Consider the following 20068-nt stretch of genomic DNA (forward strand, 5'->3'; position numbering starts at 1 on the left):
GTGGGAGTAACGGATCATTATAGGGAGGTTAAGTGCTTTAATAGAGTTATTAATTATTGACACTTGTTATCAAGAACATCCTTGCGTAAAGCAGCCTGAGTGTCCTATGATCAGTGTGATCGCAGTGCCATCTGCTGGTAGACACATGCATATGCGATGAATGCCAGAGCCACAATCCTCATCTTCCTTTCCAGGAACATCATCCATTTCTTGAAATTAGAAATGTATAGAATCTGGATGTTTTCAGATACAGATATGCACTCATCTTGCAGTGTTCTTATTTTTCATGATTTTCTGCCATTTTGTGAGTCTTTGCTCTGAATACATCCTGAAGCCAATTAAAACTCCACAAGATAAGGTATTGTGAAGAGCATTGGTGTTAATATCAATCAATCTGTCATTTTCCATCTTACGCTGATTGACCCTTCCTCACCCCTGGGGATATCTCTAAAAGCAAAGTGTGGCAGTTGGTATTCTGTTCAGTTACCTTCAGCTGTCATCCTCGGTTTGAGGAGCGCTCCTTGTTGAGAGTCCAGAAAACCAAGCAGTGAACCGTTTACAGCTTTCTATCAATGCTATATACACAGGGGGCTTCAGATAAGTAGGACCCTGGTTGTCTCTTTATTTCAGAGATACCTTGACTAAACCTGTAGTAATGATGAGCCGCTCAACTGGAACTCATAAATAAGGATTGATTTTCCAGAGAGCCCGAGGTACACCGCTGTGCAACACTGGACAGACCTTGCCACCGCACAACTGGATTCCCATTCCCTATTTGTAGGATTTGCAGAAAGTTAATCGATGTTTTCCAATAGAGTCTCTTAAACATCTTACACGTGATGAAATTATCCCCTGCCTTTAGCCACATATTCAAACTGTCCATAGATAGTTTATTAATGTTTATTCATAATCACTATATCTCCTATTGTTGAAATCATCCAGCAACTAATTGCATGACAAAAATGTTATCCCCTTCATTATTCTTATTTTTTTAAGCTCATTTATTAAAAATTAGCTTAAAGCAGTACCGTCTTTTTACTTTACATTTCATGAATCAATAGTAGATCTGAAAATAAGCAACTTTGTAATATATTTTATCAGACTAATTTGCTTTTCTATCCCAGAATTGATCAGTCATCAAAATTCTCAAATTCTCAATTCTGAGGTAAAATCTGTATTCAGTGAAGACTTTCCTATTACTGAGATAGGAGATGACAGCTGTTATTGATGAGATTCTATGATTAAAGTGGGGAGTTACAGCCTTTAGCTCCTCCATTTGCTTCTATCTTCTGCATTTAGCTCTAGCTCCTCCCTCTGCCTCTAGGTTCCGCCTCTATCTCCTCCGTCTGCCCCTAGCTCATCTCTCTGCCCCTAGCTCATCCCTCTGCCCCTAGCTCATCCCTCTGCCCCTAGCTCATCCCTCTGCCCCTAGCTCATCCCCCTGCCACTAGCTCATCCCCCTGCCACTAGCTCATCCCTCTGCCCCTAGCTCATCCCTCTGCCCCTAGCTCATCTCTCTGCCCCTAGCTCATCTCTCTGCCCCTAGCTCATCCCTCTGCCCCTAGCTCATCCCTCTGCCCCTAGCTCATCCCTCTGCCCCTAGCTCATCCCTCTGCCCCTAGCTCATCCCTCTGCCCCTAGCTCATCCCTCTGCCCCTAGCTCATCCCTCTGCCCCTAGCTCATCCCTCTGCCCCTTGCTCATCCCTCTGCCCCTAGCTCATCCCCCTGCCACTAGCTCATCCCCCTGCCACTAGCTCATCCCCCTGCCACTAGCTCATCCCTCTGCCACTAGCTCATCCCTCTGCCACTAGCTCATCCCTCTGCCCCTAGCTCATCCCTCTGCCCCTAGCTCATCCCTCTGCCCCTTGCTCATCCCTCTGCCCCTTGCTCATCCCTCTGCCCCTTGCTCATCCCTCTGCCCCTTGCTCATCCCTCTGCCCCTTGCTCATCCCTCTGCCCCTTGCTCGGCTCTCTGCCCCTTAGCCCGGCTCTCTGCCCCTAGCTCCTCCCTCTGCCCCATGCTCTTCCCATCATCATACAATCTCATCAGTAACAGCTGATATCTTTTATCTCAGTAATGGGAAAGTCTTCAATGAATACAGATTTATCCTCAGAATTGAGAGTTTTAATAATGACTGATCAATTCTGGCAGAGAAGAAGCAAATTTGTCTGATAAGATATATTACAAAGTTGCTTATTTTCATGTGCACTATTGATTTATGGTATAAGAATTATAACGACGGTTACCCTTTAAACAATAAACAAACTTGTAGCAATATACAAAGATTTTTAGTCCATTAAGTGTATGGGGGAGGTTGGAATAATACAGACATAACAATAACTGTAGTGCATGGTATGTCAAGCAGTTGTGTGGAAAGATAAGATACTATGGTAAGTGTTGATAAATGGGAATTAAAAGGTTAAGAAAACATGTTTCTCCACACTATGGTGTTAAAAACACGCCATATGAATGTTGGAGGTTGCATGATTAATCCTTCTCTACTTCTATAGACAGATTTGTAGTAACACAGTGAGTTTCTCAGCTGTAAGTGTAAAGAAATGTCTTTTTTCATGATATATTGTCTTGCCAATGTCATGATTTAGTATGATTGTGGTGCCGAGAATAGTAAGTGTAATCGTTTGTGAAAATGTTTCCACGGTTAGCTGGGTCACAGTCATGGTTGTCACAAAGATCACACATATAATGTCATATGGACCACACTGTATGAGTTCAGGATTCTATGGACCAATTCCTTTATTCCGTGTACAAGATTTGTATAGATTCTATGAGAACTCATAACAGGAAATGAGCAAATAGATTTGCACCACTTTAGTCCAGTGTCCACTTCAGGACTCCATTAGCAACCGGACCAGGGCAGTGTCAACTTCCTCAGCCAGAACTTTAAAAGCTGCCATTCTGGGCACTTCTGTTTACTAGGCCTTCACAACATCATGAGATCACGTGAGGACTAGTCACAGGCGACATAACTGGGTAACAAAATAGACACCAAATGGGCGTAAAATGAATCTTTTTGCTTATTTGTACCCATAGCTCATGTATTCATCAACAGTGTAATGCTGGGTTCTCAAACACACAGCCTTCGGGTCTCATGTAGCCCCTGAGGCTGCATCATGCGGCTCTAAGACACCATAGGGCACTTGACAATCGCTGCCCTGTCCAGGGGGCCGCTCAAGTCAACGCTTTATTTCAGTTGAATGTGCATCCTTGGACACGCATTCAATTGAAATGTATTGCTGCACAGTGACCGGCGCCCTGCACTGCAAGGCCAATGTCAACCTCCGGCCAATCAGAGGCTGGCAGCCGAGATCGGCATGGTGGCACATGCCAGTGATGATATACATCGCCATGCAGGCACGCTGACGCCAGTTGCTGGCCTGGAAAGGGATCGTCAAGAGGTCTATGGTGTCTGCAGGGTGCATGTGCAGAAAAGAGGATGCTGAGGGATAGAAGGACAAGATTTTTTTTTTTTTAACGTATGTGAAGAACAGTACAATAGGGGACATTACTACTGGATGGGAACCAGGATGGGCACATTACTACAAAAAGGGAACAAGGATGGGGCATTACTAAAAGATGAGGAACAAGATGGGTACATTATTTCAACAAGGGGACAAGGATAGGCACATTAATACGAGAAGGGGACAAGGATGATGCATTACTACAAAATGAGGACCAGTATGGAAGACCTTACTACAAGGGGACCAGGATGAGAATATTGAAAAAGGGGAACAAGATTGGGACCAGTATGGGGACATTACTACAAAATGGTGACGAGGATTAGGATACTTCTGCAAGACGACATGGGTGGGTCATGTTACTACAGGATGGGGACTAGGATTTGGACACTACTACAAGAAGGGGATAAGGATGGCACAGTACTATAAGAAGGGGACCAGAATGTGGCATTAATAAAAGATGTTTTCCAGAATTACTATATGGTGCTAACTGTAAGGCAATATTAATGTATGTGACCAATTGGGGATGGGGGGTAAGGGAATGTGTTTAAAAAAAAAAAAAAGCAATGCATAAATGAAGCATGAAAAAAATAATTTGATACTAAAAATGCCGTTTTATATATAAACGAAAGTAAATTTAAAAAGTGCACGTTTATCGCCACATCTGTAACAACCCAAGCTATAAAACTACTATAACCCATCACCCAAGGATCTAAAGGTGTACAGAAAAAAAGAAAACATGGTATCACTAAAAATGTCACTTTGTCTTGTAAATAATATGGCCCACCAAAGTTTGAGACCCCTGGTGTAATGCATGTCATGTGGATGAGGCCTAAGGATTTGTTCAGGCCAGTTTGTCCATGTCCTATTTTATTTAAGATAATTAACGCAGCAGTAATAAAATTATTGAAGGTGTTTATTATACTGTTGACTTCAGTTCTTTTTTTTTTTGCTCTTATGTTGTTTTCTTCTTAGATCCCAGAAGAAAGTACCATGTAAGATTGCTGGCTTATAACAATATGGATGAAGGCTATCAAGCTGACCAAACAGTCAGCACACCAGTCTGTGTTTGTAAGTAACCTAAAGTATTTTTACAAGAAAGTCATACATTTTACAGATCATTAGCACTCATTAAAGACACCCATTTTATAGGTTGTGTGTATATATATATTTAGAAAAATGCAGTGCATTACTCTAGTATAAAGGCAGCCTGTCTGGGACCGGTGATCACAGATTTGTGTCTATACTTCTAGTCTGCCTATTTGCTGCTGCTTATCTTAGTTTCAAAGAAAAATATTCAAGTCGTTTCCTTCGTCAGTCCCCAGTTTTTTTCCATTTAACATATATGCAGTAATATTTTACTGTAGTACAAGTGAGTTACTTTACATTTATCAATATTAAATTTAATGTGCCATTAATTCTTGCCATTTCTTAAGTTCTTGCCATTGTTGCCAGTTTTTATCATGTTGACCAATAATTGGCAGAAAAATGAAAATCATGTATTGCTCCAAGATGAATGTTTGCTGTAATGAAGGTTGTAGCATTTATCATATGTTTTTTGTTTTTGTTTTGTTTTAATTGGGTGGCTAACTATTAATGGCTAGCGATTGCAGCTTCCTTTTGGCCCCAGCATTACTGCAAAAATCTAGAAATAGAAAAGAAAATTATAAATTTTACTTCTAAATATAGGATGTATTCACTTTTGATAACGCAGGTGGTGCCAATGTATACAGTTATGGTTAAAGGGTTAAAGAGGTTGTCCACTACTAGGACAACCCCTTCTGATTCCACACGTTCCCCCAGATAAAGTAATAAAGCGTATACTCTCCTCCCGTACTGGTGTCCTTCCAGAGGTGTACGGGCTCGCGCTCCCTGGGCTCACGTGGAGTTGTGATGTCACGCAAGTCTCTTGTCCAATCAGTGCTGGCTTCGGTCTCCCCACTTTCGGACTGAATCAGCAATCAACTGGGAGTGGGCACAGCTACAGCACTCACTTCTTCTTGTTGATTAATTCGTTTGGTCTGAAGGTGGGGAGACGGAAGTCGGAGCGGATTGGTCTCCGGCTCGCATGTCATAACAATGTCACAACAGCCCGGACACCAATGGTAGGGCAACGGTACTGGAGGTGGGTAGGAACAAAGGAACGCTTTGAGACTGACAAAAATTTTGGTTTCAATAAAGTATGCTGCTTTCTGTGTTTTTTAATCTTTTAGTTAAATGTTTCTATGGTTACTGAAGTAAAATTAAAAGCATTTAATAAATTTGGAAACTTTTATTGACTAATATATCAAGTTTATTCATAGACTTAATATTTACAGTGCTGGCCCCCGCTGCCAGGAGTAAATGAACTTTATTCCTCCCGGCAGACTTTGCTTTCAGTCATAGGAGTGGCGCCAATGCTATTTCAGTCACCGCTCAGTGCATAGTGAGCGGCGACTGTAACCACACCTCCTCATCTCCTGCATTGACGCTTCAGAACGCCATTAACCTGCACATTAACCCCATATCTCCAGGTTAATAGCACTTTTTTTACTGGACACGTTACCTTTAAGCTTTCTGAATCTCAAATTTGGATTTATTTTTTTTTATATATGTAACAAATTAATTATTTTCCCAAACAGCGGTGCCTGATCATTTGATTCCTCCTCCTCCTCCCCCTCATCATCTCTATGCCAAAGCAAACAGCTCATCTTCCATCTACCTTTATTGGGGGCGACCTGCATTTTCCTCTGGACAAGATATTAACTATACTGTGCGGTGCAATCCCGTCGGTCTGCAGAATGCTTCTTTAGTGCTTTACCTCCAGACGTAAGTACAGTATACAGTACAACTGATAACATTCTGCATTTACACTATTATCTCTACAACTATGTGGAAGAAAACATTTACAGCCTTAACATGTCGTAATAAAATATTTTATTAGAAATGCTAAAACATGATGGTATCTTAGATTTGTGATATGATACGTGCCTGATATTGTCTGTTGAGGAAACAGTATCCGGAAGATATAACCAGTATATGGCCGCTGTATGGCAGTTTACAGAATTGATGATACAAATGTTGTTACTGGTAATGTGATTTCCCCCATCACCTCCAGTTAAAGCAATATGTATTCTATTCTTTCTATACACAGGTCCGAACCTCATATTTTAGTTCAAGATCTTGAAGCAAATACAAAGTACGAGTTTGCTGTGAGGCTACATGTAGACCAGTTGTCAAGTCCCTGGAGCCCGGTGGTCTACCACTCCACACTTCCAGAAGGTATGAATTATGAAAGCCATTTACTTTGAGAGCGTAGTGAAAAGTCCCACAGGCCTTGTAAAACAGTGACTGCAATGGCTGCTGGCTACAACAATATTGAGCAGTTATTTTAGGCATCAGTGCTGAACTGACGTGTGTAAGCATGGATCAGAAGGCGTATACTTAGAAGGGTATGCCACTATTTTACACAGCATAATTTGGCATTTCGCTATTCATTAAAAATCCGTCACAGATCACATACGGATGATAGGGCAGCAGACGGAGCCTATGTCCAGTCATGGCCTATCTGGCGAGAAACCACAGGGACTTAGGGGCCCTTTGCACACTACGACATCGCAAGCCGATGCTGCGATGCCAAGCACGATAGTCCCCGCCCCCGTCGCAGCTGCGATATCACGGTGATAGCTGCCGTAGCGAACATTATCGCTACGGCAGCTTCACATGCACTCACCTCCTGCCCTGCGAAGTCGCTCTGGCCGGCGACCCGCCTCCTTCCTAAGGGGTCGGGTCGTGTGGCGTCACAGCGACGTCACACGGTAGGCGACCAATAGAAGCGGAGGGGCGGAGATGAGCGCTCCTGTGACGTCATACACAGCGATGTGTGCTGCCGCAGGAACGAGGAACAACATCATACCGTCGCAGTAGCCAACGTAATGAAAATGACCGACACTACACCGATCATACGATACCGACGCTTTTGCGCTCGGTAATCGTAGTTAAAACGATTTAAACACTAGTGTCGAGCGCGACGCCGGAAGTGCGTCACTTTCGATTTGACTCCACCGACATCGCACCTGCGATGTCGTAGTGTGCAAAGGGCCCCTTAGTGTTTTCTTTCTTCAATTATTTAATTTATCGGTTTATACCGTGAAATTGTCCATAACGCACTATTTCCTGCAACATATTATTCACAGCTTTTGTTATATTTTTAAATTTTTCTACCAACATATCCATAGTTTTATGCCAACCGGACCGCTAGATATTTGCTGTATCCCTTTTACTTTTCCATATATATATATATATATATACTAGAAGGTGGCCCGATTCTACGCATCGGGTATTCTAGAATTTACGTATTGTGTAGTTCATGTATGATTTTTGTTATATATATATATATATATAATATATATATATATATATATATAGATGTTGTTGTGTGTAGTTACCAAGTGTTTGTGTAGGGCGCTGTACATGTTCTGGGTGTTGTCTGGGTGTGACGGGGGGTGAGAGCGGTGCTGTATGTGTGTTGCGTGTGTTGCGTTGTTTGTGGAGCGCTGTGTGTCTGTAGCGTTGTGTGTGTGTTGCGCGGTTTGTGTGTGTGTGTGGTGTGTTTTGGGGGGAGGTATGTTTTGTGCAATGTGTGTGTTGTGCGGTATGTGCGTATATTTGTGTGTGCAGCGTTGTCTGTGTGTGTGGGTGTCTGTGTAGGGCAGTTGTTTGTGGTTCCCAGTGTGTGTGTGTGGTGTGTTGTGCAGTGCGCGCGCGCGTGTGTGTGTTGGGGGGAGGTGTGCACTTCCCATCGTGCTCCATCCCCCATGCAGCGCACTCCCCATCGTGCTCCATCCCCTATGCTGCGCACCCCCCATCGTGCTCCATCCCCTATGCTGCGCACCCCCCATCGTGCTCCATCTCCCATGCTGCGCACTCCCAAACATGCTCCATCCGCCATGCTGCACACTCCCAAACGTGGTCCATCCGCCATGCTGCGCACTCCCAAACGTGCTCCATCCGCCATGCTGCGCACTCCCAAACGTGGTCCATCCGCCATGCTGCGCACTCCTAAACGTGCTCCATCCGCCATGCTGCGCACTCCCAAATGTGCTCCATCCGCCATGCTGCGCACTCCCAAACGTGGTCCATCCGCCATGCTGCGCACTCCCAAACGTGCTCCATCCGCCATGCTGCGCACTCCCAAACGTGGTCCATCCGCCATGCTGCGCACTCCTAAACGTGCTCCATCCGCCATGCTGCGCACTCCCAAACGTGGTCCATCCGCCATGCTGCGCACTCCCAAACGTGCTCCATCCGCCATGCTGCGCACTCCCAAACGTGCTCCATCCGCCATGCTGCGCACTCCCAAACGTGCTCCATCCGCCATGCTGCGCACTCCTAAACGTGCTCCATCCGCCATGCTGCGCACTCCCAAACGTGGTCCATCCGCCATGCTGCGCACTCCCAAACGTGCTCCATCCGCCATGCTGCGCACTCCCAAACGTGCTCCATCCGCCATGCTGCGCACTCCCAAATGTGCTCCATCCGCCATGCTGCGCACTCCCAAGCGTGGTCCATCCGCCATGCTGTGCACTCCCAAACGTGCTCCATGCGCCATGTTGCGCACTCCCAAACGTGCTCCATCCCCCATGCTGCGCACCCCCCATCGTGCTCCATCCCCCATGCTGCACCAGCATCAGCATCTCTACCCGCAGCATCAGCCTCTCTGCCCGCAGCATCAGCCTCTCTACCCGCAGCATCAGCCTCTCTCATTCCAGCATCAGCCTCTCTGTCCCCAGCATCAGCCTCTCTGTCCCCAGCATCAGCCTCTCTCATCCCAGCATCAGCCTCTCTCATCCCAGAATCAGCCTCTCTCATCCCAGCATCAGCCTCTCTCATCCCAGCATCAGCCTCTCTCATCCCAGCATCAGCCTCTCGCCTCCCAGCATCAGCCTCTCTCCTCCCAGCATCAGCCTCTCTCCTCCCAGCATCAGCCTCTCTCCTCCCAGCATCAGCCTCTCTCCTCCCAGCATCAACCTCTCTCCTCCCAGCATCAGCCTCTCTCCTCCCAGCATCAGCCTCTCTCCTCCCAGCATCAGCCTCTCTCCTCCCAGCATCAGCCTCTCTCCTCCCAGCATCAGCCTCTCTCCTCCCAGCATCAGCCTCTCTCCTCCCAGCATCAGCCTCTCTCCTCCCAGCATCAGCCTCTCTCCTCCCAGCATCAGCCTCTCTCCTCCCAGCATCAGCCTCTCTCCTCCCAGCATCAGCCTCTCTCCTCCCAGCATCAGCCTCTCTCCTCCCAGCATCAGCCTCTCTCCTCCCAGCATCAGCCTCTCTCCTCCCAGCATCAGCCTCTCTCCTCCCAGCATCAGCCTCTCTCGTCCCCAGCATCAGCCTCTCTGTCCCCAGCATCAGCCTCTCTGTCCCCAGCATCAGCCTCTCTGTCCCCAGCATCAGCCTCTCTCATCCCAGCATCAGCCTCTCTCATCCCAGCATCAGCCTCTCTCATCCCAGCATCAGCCTCTCTCATCCCAGCATCAGCCTCTCTCCTCCCAGCATCAGCCTCTCTCCTCCCAGCATCAGCCTCTCTCCTCCCAGCATCAGCCTCTCTCCTCCCAGCATCAGCCTTTTCTGTCCCCAGCTGATGCCTTTTCGGTCCCCAGCATCAGCCTCTCTCCTCCCAGCATCAGCCTTTTCTGTCCCCAGCTGATGCCTTTTCGGTTCCCAGCATCAGCCTCTCTCCTCCCAGCCTCCTCCAGCACGCCGTGCTCCTCTGCCGACACTCACAGATCCGATCGCATACACTCACACACACCCACACACACCCGATCGCATACACTCACACACACCGTATCGCATACACTCACACACACCCGATCGCATACACTCACGCACACACACATTGACGATATTGCACATACGCGCTCATACTCACAACATCCGGAGATACCACATGCTTCTGGCCATGTGATCCTCCGGCAGGTCCTGGAAGCTCACAGCACAATATCGCCGCCGAGAAGCAAGCGATATCCCAGGATGTTGTGAGTATGTGGATGCGATGTGATGTGTGTGTGAGGTGTGTGTGAGAGTGAGTGTGATCTGATGTGTGTGTGTGTGTGTGTGTATGTGTGTGTGTGTGTTATGTGTGTGTGTGTGTGTGTATTTTCCGCCGCTGCAGGACCTTGATGCGCTGGTAACTATGCTACCATGGTTACCAGCGTATCTCGTCGCACGGGAGCCCACACCAGCATACGCCGGCCAGCCCCAGCAATGCGAGGGTATGTGTCGGCTGGTTTGGCGGCATACGCTGATGTGGGCTCCCAGGGGTACAGTACTTACCTGGTAGTCATGGCTCCGTGACCGTGTCGGTTCGGGGAATGTGGGGGAGGGGGGGCCAGAGCTAGCGTGCATTGCGTGAGGGGGGCGGGGCGTGGCCGAGTTGCCAATGCCTGCAGGGTGCCGTGGCGAGAGGCCAATCTGTGGGGGGGGGCGGAGCCTGGGCGAGCGGCTAATCTGTGCGGGGGGGCGGGGCCATGGCGAGCCCAGCGGCCAATCAGCTTTGTGTCACTGTAAGGACACAATTTTGGAGCAAGACAGACAGACAGACAGAATAAGGCAATTAGATATATATATATCTACACACACACACTGATATATATGTGTGTGTGTGTGTATGTATGTATGTATATATCCGGTGTTCTCTTACCGGAGGGGGGCAGCAGTGGTGGTGAAGCGGAGGCAGAGGTTGTGCTGGCAGGCGCGCGGGGTCTCTGGTGGCAGCGGCAGCGGCGTCCGTGGTGGCGGCGGGTGAGTCGTGCAGCAGGTCGGTGCAGTGAGTGTCCCAGCGTCCGCGGTCCCGGTTCAAATGATGGCGCCTGCGCAGATGGAGCTCTCATCCAAGGGCTCCATCTGCGCACACGCTGACTCCCAGTGCCATCATTTGAAACTGGGACCGCGGACAAACTGGGTAACCTGCTGCACAGCCGCCCGCCGCACTCCGGCAGCCGGGTACCTGTGCTTGCGTGCAGGTGGCAGCCGGGTACCTGTGGCTGCGTGTGGGCGGCAGTCGGGTGCCTGTGTGAGGGCGGCAGCCGGGTGCCTGTCGGTGTCAGCTGCCTCTCGCACACAGGCACCTGGCTGCCGCCCACACGCAGGCACAGGCACCCGACTGCTGCCCGCACACAGGCACAGGGACCCGACTGCCGCCCGCACGCAGGCACAGGCACCCGACTGCCGCCCGCACACAGGCACCCGGCTGCCGCCCGCACGCAGGCACAGGCACCCAGATGCCGCCCGCACGCAGGCACAGGCACCCGCACGCAGGCACAGGCACCCGGCTGCCGCCCGCACGCAGGCACAGGCACCCGGCTGCCGCAGGCACAGGCACCCGGCTGCCACCCGCACGCAGGCACAGGCACCCGGCTGCCGCCCGCACGCAGGCACAGGCACCCGGCTGCCGCCCGCACGCAGGCACAGGCACCCGGCTGCCGCCCGCACGCAGGCACAGGCACCCGGCTGCCGCCCGCACGCAGGCACAGGCACCCGGCTGCCGCCCGCACGCAGGCACAGGCACCCGACTGCCGCCCGCACGCAGCCACAGGTACCCGGCCGCTTGCACGCAGGCACCCGGCCGCCCGATCGCTGCACAGACAGGACCCCCAGGTAAAGCTATATTCGGATTTTAAGACGCACCCCTCATTTTCCTCCCAAATTTTTGGAAGGAAAAGTGCGTCTTATAATCCAAAAAATACGGTATATATTATAGAATCTCTCAAAAGAGGTGGACCTTAAATGTCCCTGTCGATCGTAGTCCTTTCTTGGGCTCGGCAACTGTTCCTTTCTACCAGTGCTCTTGCCTTCATCTGCACCAGTAGAGAGCGTGCCACAAGTCTGCGCTAATATTGTACAATACTGTGAGTGGCCACCTGCAAATTTGTGTTATTCTGCCACACCCATGTTGTGCTTTGTCATTTGCATGCAGCTCCAAGCAGCCCACCTGTAGGTGTCAAGGTGACGCTGATTGAAGAAAATACCGCTTTGGTCTCCTGGAAGCCCCCTGAGGACTTGGAGTCAGCCGTCACCCGCTACACAATATTGTATGCGTCTAGAAAAGATTGGGCTGCCGACCAGTGGCAGATTATGCACAGAGATGGTAATGGACTTGCTGCTTTCTTTGATTTATGCTTTATCGATATTTTGTATATTTTTTGTGTCTTGTTCTTTTTGCTGAGGCTATAATATACATGAGGTATGTATGGTCAGTAGCAATTATTAAGGACAGCCATGATCCAGATTTAGTGTTGAGGTTCACCTCTGCTCATTTTTTGCTCTGACTTTTCATACACAGTGACTTCAAGCATATATAACACCTCATTATTAAGAGACTTTATTACACCAATTATTAAATATTTATTACCTTGCTACTTTTCTTAGCTTTGGTCCCTGCCACCATCCTTGAAATCATTAGGATGTGAGGTCATTAACAGCCATTAATGCCGGAGCAGAGCAATCATTAATGAGTTAATGGACTCCTGATGATTGAACACTCCGGAGATTTATACACGTTTCTTTTTTTTTTATTTTTATTTTTTTTAATTTAAACGTCCTGCACGGGTAGCCCTAAATCTGACTTCACTAGAAGTCCATCAGACTTGCAGAGTCTCTGCTGGTATTTGATCAGCGTGAAGGTCTGTGAAGTATCTAGAACTATGACAGCTTTATAACACTATAGCAAAGGTTATGTCATGAAGGACAAGACACAGCTGCTAGTAAGAGACCCGTGGTCAGCTCACACCTCATAACATGGGCCGTTCTCTGGACAGATCCCATCCTATGAACTTCCTTGATGCAAACAAGCTGCAGAGAAGTGTGATGGCCGGATTCATACTTCAAAACTTAGAAACAAGTCTCTAAAGTAGCTGAGTAAAATTGCCGACATTCGCTATTACATGATAGAAAAGGGGCTCGGGCTTGACATCTGCACCGTAGCTCACGTTTTCCCATACTAGTGGAACCTGAAGTATTTTCAGGGGTAAACCCTACTCAATCCAAGACTGGAAAGCAGGCCTGTATGCCTCTGACACAATGGGAGCATAGTAACCCCCCCCTCACATCCCCCCAAAAAAAGCATGTCAAACGCTGTTTATTGGTGCATTGCACATGGTTTCTACCCTTATACAGGAAGAAGAACGGTGATTCCGGCAGCTATAGGCTCTGTGCCCACGTGTGCTTATTGCATGCAGTTACGCTGCGTTCTGCACCGCAGCGTAACTGCATGCGTCCTGCGTCCCCAGCACAATCTGTGAAGATTGTGCATAATCCAAGTTGCAAACTTTGGAAGTTTTCACACCAGTTTCTCCTAGCTCCATTGAAATGGGCATTTCCAGGGCAGGACTGACACCACAGCTTGTCTAATTCATGATGAGTTGTGGCATTCCATATCCTAGAAATCTCAGTAAGATCTCAGGCGTAGTGCACAGAGGCGCACACCACTCGGCAGACGCTCCAGATTCATGAAGAGTCATGCAACTCTTCATGAATCGGGAGCATCTGACTCCACCACGGGCTATGAAGCCATTTTATTTAAGCTTTTTCATGTTTTTTTAAAACTTTTTTTTTTTTTGCTTTGTATTGCATCAGTTAGTCCATTTGAACCTGCGACGATCTGTTTGCTTGTACTATATACAAAAATGCTTCAGTTTTGCTGAATATAGTAAAAATCATGGTCTCTTCTACAGCCTGGCCACAGGCTGAGTGTCAGAGGAACTCTATGATGGCAGGCACAGGGTACTTCAAGAACCTCCCAGCAACCCATCTTTGCCCAGCCATGTCCTGGGCAAAGCTCTTGGATGCATAAAGGCACATTGACAGCAATATTTAACAGGTTAGCAATTGTGAGCGCAACTCCACTCTATCTGCAGCTGTTGGAAGCAGATCCTGGCTTTGACACGTAGCCATTATTTTACAGGTATGGCGCAGGCTCAACCTGTGAGCCCGCTCCATACACTTGCTCACAACTTGGGCCGCTCACATATGCTCACATCGTTAAGGGGTTACTATTGTGATTACTTCCCTACACAAAACTGATGTGATATACCGTATTTTTCGCTTTATAAGACGCACTTTTGTTCTACCAAATTTTGGGGGAAAGTAGGGGGTGCATCTTATAAGCCGAATATACGGGGGGGGTGTATATATAGATATATACACTGCAGGGTCCGCTCTGGAGCGCTGCTGGGGGCAGGTGAACGCTGCGGCGGCAGCGTTAGATCTCCTGCTCATATAATATGCACAGCCGCTGTCCATCACAGTGGTGCTGAAACCGCACCGCAGTGACGGGCTGGGGCAGCGGTGCATATTATATGAGCCTGCGTCCCACTGTGATGGCACATGCCCCCCCTTTGTTAGATATAGCCCCCAGGCTGCTGCTCATCCTAAAATAAAAAAGCTTTACTTACCTCCTCCAGCGTTTCTCCCCAGTGTCCCTGCTTCCACTGTGATCAGGCACGCAGAGATGAAGTCACTCTGCTGTGCCGATCATATGACTGCACTGAGAACCAGGAAGTGGAGGAACAGAAGCACGGAGGGAGACAGGAGGGAGATCAGCGCTGGAGTAGGTAAGGAAAGAGTGTTTTATTTTTCTATGGGCAGCAGCATGGGGGCGATATCTAACACATGGGAACGTATGCAATCCATAGGGGGGGCCATAGGCAGCACAGGGGAATGTATGCAATCCATAGGGGGCCATAGGCAGCACAGGGGAATGTGTGCGACCCATAGGGGGCCATAGGCAGCACAGGGGAATGTGTGTAATCCATAGAGGGCCATAGGCAGCACAGGGGAACGTGTGCAATCCATAGGGGGCCATAGGCAGCACAGGGGAACATTTGCAATCCATAGGGGGCCATAGGCAGCACAGGGGAACGTGTGCAATCCATAGGGGGCCATAGGCAGCACAGGGGAACGTGTGCAATCCATAGGGTTCCATAGGCAGCACAGGGGAACGTGTGCAATCCATAGGGGGCCATAGTCAGCACAGGGGAACGTGTGCAATCCATAGGGGGCCATAGGCAGCACAGGGGAACGTGTGCAATCCATAGGGGGCCATAGGCAGCACAGAGGGACGTGTGCAATCCATAGGGGGCCATAGGCAGCACAGAGGGACGTGTGCAATCCATAGGGGGCCATAGGCAGCACAGAGGGACATGTGCAATCCATAGGGGGCCATAGGCAGCACAGAGGGACGTGTGCAATCGATAGGGGGCCATAGGCAGCACAGAGGGGCGTTTGCAATCCATAAGGCGCCATAGGCAGCACAGGGAACGTGTGCAATCCATAGGGAGCCATAGGCAGCACAGGGGAACGTGTGCCAGCACAAGGGGGCTATATCCAGATTAAGGGAGCTAATTTTAGGATGGGGCGCTATGAGGGACATATACCCTATATGATTTGTTAGACGGACAATGGCATTATAAGATGGACCCCATTTAACATTAAAAAAAAAATTCTCTTTTCCTTCACTAAATTTGGGGGTGCGCCTTATAAAGCGAAAAATACGGTGCTTATTAAATGTATTTAGGAATTTAATTATAATGAGCTTTCATATATCTATTTCCTTTCTATTCCTGGAGAACCTCTTTGCATCTCTGGTTCCATGAGATCTGAGTCTAAACAGTTGAAAAAGTGGTGAAAGTTGCTAGGTGCTGCCAGACAAACCCTTTCTTAAGCACTAAATATCGGTGGTGGTGGAACGCACAGACATATATAAGTGACACTTAATAGCAGGAAAACACATGTTGAATATCTTGCATTTTTAAGATTTTCTTGCATGTCCCTTCTTGCATTATTATGTACATCTATGTGGATACACGTGTTTATAAATGAGCTTAGAAGCTGCTGCCATCATAAATATTTATTAATAATACAGCTAATGTATTTAATACATTTTGATTGTATTAAGAAAATAAATACTAGGTGAACTGGTGTATATCCACTTTGCAGTGCATCTCCTATCAGCCTGTAATTGACCACTGCTGTATAGTGGTGGTGATCCAAGCTCATAGACTCCTCTACTCTGGTTTGTAGCCATCTATCTATAAATATAATTTTGCCTGGATTCACTGTTATGCTGGATACATTGCAATATATGCCGTACGGAGCTAGCTGCCATTTCCACTGCGGTCGGGCTCACAATGGCACAATGGCCTGTATCCTGTTCAGTCTTTGTGTTTGAACTAGAGAGAATCCAGCCTGTCTATGGCAAGCTTAGCCTTTGTGCATTGCACGGTGTTAAGCTTCTGTGATTACCCATGGCTTGTGAGCGGCTTCCAATATTTACATGATTGCAGGGACTTTGTGAGCAGCTCCTGAGAATGTTTGAACTTTCTGCTCCCTTGAATAAAGCAGCCCTAGTGTTTGCTGCTTATCTTTATTGTTAGGCAAACATTAATTTTTGAATAACACAAATAAAAAAGGGCTAAGAACAAGCTAATTATTGACCATTGTCAGAGATCACCTGCCATTCTGGTGCAGTTTTAATAAGTATTATCCAAAGTTGGTTCTTACCTTAAAGGGGTTGTCCACTACTGGGACAAGCCCTTCTGATTCCACATGTTTCCCTCAGGTGAAATAAAATAAAGCCTATACTCACCTCCGTGGCTGGCGCCGTTCCATCCGAGTCCAGGCTTGCGTGACATTGTGATGTCATGCGAACCCCGCGTCCTATCGGCGTCGGCTTCTGTCTCCCCGACTTCAGATACAAAAGCAATCAACAGGAAGCGAGCGGCAGTGCTCACTTTCTGCTGATTAACTCATTTGTCCGAAGGCAGGGAAACAGAAGCCGGCACAGTTTAGGCATTGTGACGTCACGCGATCTCCGATGGATGGAACAGCGCCAGCACGGGAGAAGTAGAATGAGAAGGGCTTGTCCTAGTAGTGGACAACGCCTGTAAGGTCAAACATTATAACATTCAATAGGATTTCTGACATTTTGGGTTTGTATATGTGCATGTTGCTTTTAAAGTGAACCAATCAGCAGGATTTTCCTATATAACCTAAAGCCAGTGCCATACTGGCACGATCAGGCTGATTCTATACATACCTTTTACTTGCTTGTTTTTCAAAAACTATACATCCTAGCTGACAACTAAAGTTTGTAAAATGAAAAGTCTTTTGATTGGCAGCAGCTAAATAGCTGGGGTGGGGTTTGATAGTGATCCCTGTCCCTCTGCCTGTCCGTCATCCCCCTTGCTATTATTTATGCTAATTCCATTATAGAAAGTTGTGGCTATAAATCATGGTGGCTAGAAGAACCTTGCAACCCATGTGACCAGAAAGGGTGGGGCCTTAGCCAACATAGCTGATACCAGGAAGCAACATTATTTTTCTGTTGGCTGAGGCCCAGCCCCTTCTGGTCACATGGGTATGATGTCAGCAAGGTTCTTCTAGCCACCATGATTTATAGCCACAGCTTTCTATAATGGAATTGGCATAACTAATTGCTAGGAGAATGATGAACAGGCAGGGGGGGGCGTGAATCACTATCAAACCCCACCCCAGCTATTAGCTGCTGCAGCTGCCAATCAAAAAACTGTTCATTTTACAAACTTGCTTGTGTTTCAAAAACTAGACATCCGATCTCACAACTAAAGGTATGTATAGAATCAGCCTGAGAGTGCCAGTATAGCACTGGCTTTAGGTTTTATAGGAAAATCCTGGTGATTGGTGTGCTTTAAGGACTTTTATTACATACATAGCTTCTTATTAGATTTGGAGTTGTCTGTGTAAGAAATAAGAAAAGGCCTGGCTCAGAGACCACATAGACATATAGACAAACTTCCCTAACACGTTGTTCTCATTTATTTGAGCACATGCCAAGGGCAGGTGCACATTGATATGAGAATGAAATTGTGAATGCACTGTTTAGTGGATTTTTCCCTTCCTGATCTAAACTGTTTGGCAAATTACAGGAGCGATAACCATGGCTTTGCTGGAAGATCTTCTACCTGGAAATATCTATCTAGTGAAGATCTCGGCTTCCAATGAAGTTGGAGAGGGCCCGTTCTCAAACGCGCTGGAGCTGGCTGTACAACCCAAGGAGACCGTGCGCAGCAGCATGAAGTCAAAGCAGTTAAATTCTGCCAACAGTCAAGGTCAGTTTGGAAATACAGTAAACAAAGAGAATCGGTTTCATTATTTACTTGGGAGCATAAATTCTTGCAGACACCCATCTGTGGCTTTGTGTCTGCCCAGCAGTCCTCTATTCAGCAAAGACAAATGACTCCAGACTGAGAAGCAGCATTCTGGCTCAGAATTACTAGGTGCAGTTGATTCACTGTCATTGTAATAAACTTAAAATAAACAAATTAACGACAGTGATTTATTTGTAGATGAAAGTGCAACTCTGAATCGTATATCACAGAATGTGCCGTTCTCAGCAATAGTGAACAGAGCTTTGTAATTTAGTCCACGCTTTATTGATCTTAGACACTTTTCAGTTTTTATTCCTTTGTTCCAAATTTTTTAGATATTTAATTTGCAACCTTGTATTTCTCTAGAATTGTTGGTATTGTTAAACCAATACATGTGGGTGTCTGTTATTGGCAATGATGCATTTGCCGATCTCGCTTGATTGCTCGTCTTTTTACCAGCAGAATAGTTATCTGAACTTTCGAGAAAGCAATCATTGCGACGAAGAACCGCCACAGATCCAGTCATAGAGCAAAATCATACCTCAAACTACTATTTTAAGATAACCTGTGAGCAGGATTTTTCTAAGTTAACAACACACATGGCCATAATGTCAATGTAATACTGATGTGAATAATATCTGCGGTGAAGAAATCCATGTTTTGACTTTTTCCTGTAATCATAGCTCATGCATTGGAGAGGACCTTTGGTTAGGGTCTTATCTTGGTGCTCTAGTCCCTCCATCTGCATCATGTGTTTGAATGACAGGTCATTGATCAGTCAGTGCCCGGCCTCTTATTGTAAATATCGCGCCGAGGCTTTAAATTTTGTGGTCTTCCGGAAGAAAAAAAAAAATTAGGTTTCAATAAAATTCGTGCTCTCATCTACAAGACATCGCGGTTCTCATTCTGTGGATACACTGTCTTAGAACTCGGAGCGATGACTTGTAGATGCGACAGATGGCGCTATTTATTTGAAGTCTTCTTTTTTTTTTTTGGAGACCACAATAAATACTGCCCTGGTGTGATATTTAAAATAGAAGTCAGGGCACCTGTCATTCAAACACAGGAGGGACCAGAGCACTAAGAATTGACCATGCCAACAGGTGCGCCCCAATGCACAAACTATGATCACAGGACAACATCAATAAAATGGATTTCTTCACAACCAGTAACATTTTAATGAATATTAGGCTAAAGTCACACTTGCGTGTGGCTCACGTGAGGATCATATCTGATTGCCCGGACTGGACGATGGCTCTCCTGACAGGAGTGTGCAGCTTCATGTATTTCTATGCAACTGACGCGCTTCTGTCAGGAGAGCCAGCAGCCAGTCCGGGTGATGCAATGCTATCCTTGTGTGAGCCACACTCAGATATAACTTCAGCCTTACAGGGCCAATATGGACATGTCTGTTCTTTACTTGGCAGGA

General features: G+C 47.2%; 1 protein-coding gene across 1 annotated transcript in view; it reads left to right on the forward strand.

Annotated features, from left to right (window-relative positions):
* The window catches only part of PRTG (protogenin), a 169671-nt gene that overhangs the window by 138084 nt on the left and 11519 nt on the right, over window positions 1-20068 (forward strand). Inside the window, exons 13-17 of the mRNA XM_075343665.1 lie at window positions 4454-4549; window positions 6100-6286; window positions 6612-6739; window positions 12432-12602; window positions 18418-18600. Of these exons, the coding sequence (XP_075199780.1) occupies window positions 4454-4549; window positions 6100-6286; window positions 6612-6739; window positions 12432-12602; window positions 18418-18600 (765 nt within the window). The remainder of the gene's footprint in view (window positions 1-4453; window positions 4550-6099; window positions 6287-6611; window positions 6740-12431; window positions 12603-18417; window positions 18601-20068) is intronic.

This window comes from Anomaloglossus baeobatrachus, chromosome 4 (genome assembly GCF_048569485.1).
Source record: "Anomaloglossus baeobatrachus isolate aAnoBae1 chromosome 4, aAnoBae1.hap1, whole genome shotgun sequence".
NCBI classification, from domain to species: Eukaryota; Metazoa; Chordata; class Amphibia; order Anura; family Aromobatidae; genus Anomaloglossus; species Anomaloglossus baeobatrachus.